Source organism: Asparagus officinalis, chromosome 4 (genome assembly GCF_001876935.1).
Source record: "Asparagus officinalis chromosome 4, Aspof.V1, whole genome shotgun sequence".
In the NCBI taxonomy this organism is placed as follows: domain Eukaryota; kingdom Viridiplantae; phylum Streptophyta; class Magnoliopsida; order Asparagales; family Asparagaceae; genus Asparagus; species Asparagus officinalis.
This window is the reverse complement of record NC_033797.1, coordinates 1,040,526-1,046,672: the sequence shown is the minus strand read 5'-3', so window position 1 is coordinate 1,046,672 and position 6,147 is coordinate 1,040,526. Positions and strand designations below refer to the sequence as shown.

The 6,147-nt window shown below is 37.7% G+C and overlaps 1 protein-coding gene across 3 annotated transcripts in view; it reads left to right on the top strand.

The window, feature by feature from the left end:
- The window catches only part of LOC109836301, a 5,537-nt gene extending 2,169 nt beyond the window's left edge, over positions 1-3,368 (top strand). For 2 of the 3 annotated variants that reach the window (XM_020404158.1, XM_020404160.1), the window contains exons 2-9: positions 388-739; positions 948-981; positions 1,256-1,483; positions 1,991-2,080; positions 2,284-2,349; positions 2,458-2,549; positions 2,651-2,698; positions 2,896-3,368. In XM_020404158.1, the coding sequence (XP_020259747.1) occupies positions 388-739; positions 948-981; positions 1,256-1,483; positions 1,991-2,080; positions 2,284-2,349; positions 2,458-2,549; positions 2,651-2,698; positions 2,896-3,013 (1,028 nt within the window). In that variant the 3' untranslated portion in view covers positions 3,014-3,368. Of the gene's footprint in view, positions 1-387; positions 740-947; positions 982-1,017; positions 1,052-1,255; positions 1,484-1,990; positions 2,081-2,283; positions 2,350-2,457; positions 2,550-2,650; positions 2,699-2,895 lie in introns of all 3 variants that reach the window. The other variant, XM_020404159.1, reaches the window with a different exon arrangement.

The window sequence follows — 6,147 nt, the reverse complement described above, 5'->3', positions numbered from 1 at the left end:
TGCATGGATAGCATTCATTCTGTTGGACTCTTCTACCTACCCATCAATCGCCTCCACATTTGCACTTTGGTCGGCGAACTGATCTGTGGTTGTTGTTCGTGGATTCTTTCTGTTCTTCTTCCCCTAATTCTTCCCTTCTTTTGATCTACCTCTGCTTGACATGAGGGTCCGACCCGTCCTATTGTCGTCGATCGTCCGTAAATTCTTTTCGTGGGTTCCGTCGAGTGGTTTTTCGCAACACCCTGTGATTCATATTCTTTCTATGTATCCGGGGCTGTGAGGTAGATTTAAAAGAAGAGAATAAATTAACCGGAGAGGAAAAGTGGTGAGTTTCCGGAAAAAAAAAAAATTGAGTGGTGAATAATTGTGGAATGCATTTCTCGACAGGAGCTTCAGAGCACTCGTGGCAACCGGGCATGACCGCGAATACCACCGTTTCATACTATTGGTTGAATTGGAGGGTTTTGTTATGTGCGGTTTGGATATTGATCTCAATGATGGTGGCTGCCATTTTGATATGGAAGTATGAAGGCTCCGACTCGGAGAGAGAAGAGGGAGCGGAAAGCCGTCGAAAGGCATTGGGTTTCCTCTATGATGATGAGTCATGGATGCCTTGTCTTAAGCTAATCCATCCTGCCTGGCTGCTTGCTTTTCGAGTTCTAGCCTTCTTTCTCCTTCTGGCATTGCTCATTACTAATGTTATTATTGACGGAGCTAGCATATTCTACTACTACACTCAGTAAGCTGGTTTCCCTTCATATCTTTTCACAGACATGCATATTTTTTATTGTTTAAAGTTGCACATTTGAGATAAAATAGGGTAGTCCTGTTTCTTAGTCGTTCTTGAGACCATTTTTCTGTCGGTTGATGTTTGATTAATTTCGTTGTTTCACAGGTGGACCTTTGTTCTTGTCGGTTGATGTTTGATTAATTTCGTTGTTTCACAGGTGGACCTTTGTTCTTGTCACTGTATATTTTGGGGTATGTCCTTCCTCATAACCATTCGTTGTTTCACAGGTGGACCTTTGTTCTTGTCACTGTATATTTTGGGGTATGTCCTTCCTCATAACCATATATTACAGAGTAAACATGTGTGTGCCTGTGAGTGTGTGCGCGCGCACTTGGGTGCTTGATGTGCATGCTTGCACTTTGTGATGGTTGATATCTTCCATTATATTCATCTATTGTTTCAATTGGTTTTCAATATATCACCTGATATGAGCACGCCGTTTACATAATAAACCATATCTTTCAGCTTGGTTCTTTACTGTCCGCTTATGGCTGCCACCAATATCTCAAGAAAATGGGTGGTGATATGATGAATGGATCAAGCTTAGATGCAGAGCGTGGTGTATATGCAGCACACATCAGTGAGAGGAGTGAAACTGTTCACCGAACAATCAAAAACTCGGTGTTTAATGAGGAACACAATGTCCGAAAAGTTGCTGGAATTTGGGGTTATGTGTTCCAAATCATCTATCAGGTCAGATATCTAATCTTATTCATTTATTAGTTGGTAAAAGTTAAATGGGCTGTTGTATCAGTTTACAGGAATTGTTAATTTGCACGATTGCTTGATTAAGGATACTGGATTTCAGAGGGGAACAAAAGAGAATTTGGTAAAGAGGGCCTATGAGAAATCCTAGAGGATGAACCTTTTCGTTTTTTAAAAAAGGAGGCCGGTTTCTACATGCCAACTATTTATGATGAAGAATCCACGCGCTACTCTTTGCTGATTTTTAGAAATTAGACGTAAACATTCAGATGAAAAGTATTTGTCCGTCATCTAACCATATCATCATCATATCATACAAGTTAATACAGAAATCGGGAGATAAATTACAGCAGAAAAACTAGTAGTTAGTTTAATCATATCTCATGACCACCTTAAAACCAGCATATAATTCATTTAGTTTTAACCATACTTAACACTTTATATATACATACATATAGTTAACATCTGATTTGATCTTTTTAATACTATGAACAGACGAATGCAGGTGCTGTGATGCTAACTGATTGTGTATTCTGGTTTATCATTTTCCCTTTCCTTGCCATCAAAGATTATGACCTGAATATTGTAAGTATTCAGTTCCGATCCAATCTTTATATACTTGTGATTTTCTTAAAAGTCAATGTTAAATTAAGGGATATTGTTAGCCTCAGGAAATTTTTTTGTGATTCTTCGTATAATGCCATCTTCCTTGTACAATACTCGATGTTTACAGAAAACATCCTGTTATCATTGTTGGAAAATATGTAATATGTGTCCTCATTTTGTAGATATTGATTGGTATGCACTCCGTTAATGCCATTTTTCTTCTCGGGGATACTGCTCTTAATAACCTGGTAAACATTATTCTCATAAGATTTAATTCTCAAATCATTGTTAAAAGATTTGTTGTTACTCAATTTGCTTCATCTACTATAATATTCTTCATGCATTGCTCTTTGTAGCGGTTCCCCTGGTTCCGGATTTCATACTTTCTCCTGTGGACGTCAGGGTTTGTCATATTTCAGTGGCTCCTACATGCTTTCGTCTCGATATGGTAATCTTGGAGTTTAATACATTTATTTACTTTTTTAAAAAAATCTAGTTGTGCTTTCTTTTCTTCTGTAGGAATTCAACCTAATATCTTATTCCTTGCAGGTGGCCATATCCATTTCTCGACTTGTCATCACCTCAAGCCCCACTATGGTATTCTCTCTTTGCCTTCTCTATTTGCCAAACACTACTTACCCGTTCTGTCATAACTGAGAACATATAACGCGATCATTTTCGTGCTATTTCTTTTTGGTAGTTAACATTTTCTCTATGTACTATTATTTTTCCCTACGACAGATGCCCTTACAGAAAATCAAGATCCCGTGAAGTTACTTTTGTTTTGGTTTCAGGTATTTGTTGGTGGCGTTGATGCACATCCCTTGCTACGCAATTTTCCCAGTGATCATAAAGATGAAACACAACCTCCTATCAAGATGGTTTCCTCAGTCCTATATTTACACTGATTGAAAAAAGACATTAATATGGAGTGTAGCCTGCAAGCTACTAAGCGATTCAACATTTCCTAAAATTTGAGGATCACAAGCTACTATTTATCCAGGAAGATGAGTTATAAGTAATATCGTTAGGACTGCTTGCTTGAGGGGGTGGTGAAGAAGATATACATGTACAGATATAGATATACAAACAATTATACATACAACATTGAGTACAAATTTATGGATTTTGTTTTGACAGGCAGTAGTAAGGTGGGAATTGGTAGTTTATAGTACTACTTGTTGGCCAAAGAATCAGCATTTTCAGTCTAAACTTGGTATTGTGGATATTACCATGAATGGAAATTTATTTATTTGTTTTCCTTATACATGAGATATTGTTGAGAAGTCTATGGCATGTGTGTCGCTCTTTAAAGCTCGTTTTGGTAGGAGATTCGAGGAGGTGAGGCGAGGCGAGGCGAGGGGAGGCGCAATGTAAAGTATTGTCAGGCAAAATAAGCATTCATGTTACCCCCCCATCATTGACCAGTTGAATTTGCAGTCTGGAGTCTTTGCTTGTGCATACAAACTTGCACATATTCAAATTTTTTATGAGACTGAAGTCTTGGTCAATTTGTAGGAATATAATAGTGCAGCAAAGTATATATGCTGCACATATCACTATATCAGCTCAGCCTTTACTGTTTTCTTCCACCTTTATTGGATGCCTTGTTCGTTTATGTGAATACAAGAGTTAAAGATGTTGGAGGAAGAGGGAATCTTTGTGTCCTATCAAAGGTTGGGTCGATTTCTACGTACTTACTTGCAAGCTTCAACCTCTGAAAACGAGGGAGGGGCTGGCGACAAGCTTGCCTCAAAAGTAATCATTCGAGTACATCAAGACAATGTCCTGTGGTTCTTTCCTAACTGACCTCAAGAAAATACCCACAGTGACATAAGAGCATAAATCAGACTAAAAACTAATAATAAAAGGCAATTGTTTGCAATCACATCCTTAGTTAAGTTGTTTAAGGCTCTAATTAAGTATATGAGGACTTTGAATTTTTAGGGGTTATCTGCACATAGAACCCTGTACTATCACTCTTTTGAACTTACCATTTGTGTAGTTTGATTTTGACAAATTGACCCATGAGTGAATTTGTCACTCCTTTTATCCGTTATGAAATTTTGGCAAATATTTCACAGGACGATTTTAGTGAGTCTAGATATTTGCTAATTTATACCATTGAAATATCCCATGATGGTTTATTCTACCCCTCAATTTTCTTCACTAATGTATCCCTAAGTAAACTAATTAATTGTTCAAGAGTGAAAAATGGTGGAGGAGTCTTTAGCAAGTAATGGAAGCATCATCGAAGGAGTTAAAGTTTATGAAAAAAATATTTTCCATCCATTTTTTATCATTTTGTTAGACGCAATGTAAATAAGATAGCTCATCGATCGGTTGGCTACTCTTTCTTTAAATCTTTCTAGTTGTACTTCTTGGGTGAGAGAAACCCCCGATGAGATTTCTCTTCTTTTACCCCCATTGAAACTTCTAATGAAATTAGTTCCAGATTCAAAAAAAAACTAAGCTAATTAATTATATTAATTTATAATTAGATCGTCTGATTGACAGAGAGAGAGATGTGGGAGGGTTAGCAATTATTTCATCAATTTTAGCCCTCCCGCATCTCTCTCTCTCTCTCTCTCTCTCTCTCTCTCAATAAGCAGACGATATGAAGTAAGTATTTAGATATTAGTCTCTTAAATATCACCATAATTCATCCAAAAAAAATATCACCATGATTCCATCTACTCTCTTAAATGTAAGTATTTGCTCATTAATCCCTCAAATATATATGGCTCTTGTAATTTCGTATGTCTAGTTTAGAGTCTCTATTCTATCAGAACACACCCATAGAAATGGGTGATATATAACTTTCATGGGTGATTAGGGGTTAGTTTGAAAATTTTAGTTCTTCTATTTATGATGCAAATCAACATGATTCTAATATGATTCTTAGCATCTAGTTTTATAGATCTAGGTTTGTGGGGAATATTCCGCCTTGTTTAACCAAATAAGAGGGACCGACTGTCATACCCTCATTCATAACTAACATGTGCTCGACTTAACGGGCTTAAATTCATAACTCATTCCCCTTAGCTCATAAACTTCATCTTCTCTAATAGCTAGAAACCTCCTAATTCAAAGTTGAGCTCCTTCAATGGTAAAATTCCCCCTCAAACCTATATAATCTCAAAAATTTTCCCTTTCTTCTATTTCTTATAGACGATCAAAATATACAGGCCCCTTCCACATATAGTTGATCTCTCAAGTCCTGGATCGATACTTGGTACAAGTCTGACACTTGAGCCCAAGAAGTAGATGGCTATGGACTAAACATTAGATCAGATATGGCCCAAGCACACGCTCATAGCGAAGCTCGTTCAAGTCATAGCGAAACTCACCCAAGTTGCAGCGAAGCTTGCTCAAGCTGCAGTAAAGCTCATCCAATCGAGCTTCACCCAATAGTCCTTATGGTTCTCATCACCCATGTTTCAAAGAAATTAGGGTATTCATATTCTGGTGAAGTCCACTCAACAAACTTCGCCTATGGTTGTTATTAGCAAACCCCGCCCATAGCTATTTTCAAAAGCTACTTTTGAGAAAATAGTTTACCTCACTAACTCACCCACTTAAGGAAAGTTGATGACTACTAATTCGCCCATTTAATGGGAGTCAAGACCCACTAACTACTTAATGATTCCAAGTCTATAAATAGGCATGATAAACATAGAGGAGGGTGGGCGGAGAAAAGATATCGGGGTTGGTATTGTTCTTAGCTAGGCCTTTTACCATTTGAGGAGAGGTAAAGAGAGATTCAGAGGCTACATCGACAAAGAGCTCGTCTCCCCTCCATTTTCATCAATTTTCATAGACCCATCATCTACTGCTCGGACTGCACCCCCCTCCGCCCCAAATTCTCATTGATTTTCATAGATCCATTTAAGGGAAGTTCATGGCGACTAACTCACCTATTTAAGGGGAGTTAAGGCCTACTAACTCATCCACTTAATGCTCCCAAACCTATAAATAGTTATCTATTAACTCAGAAACTGTTAACGGGTAAAAGACTCATCATTTACTGCTAGAATCGTCATAGA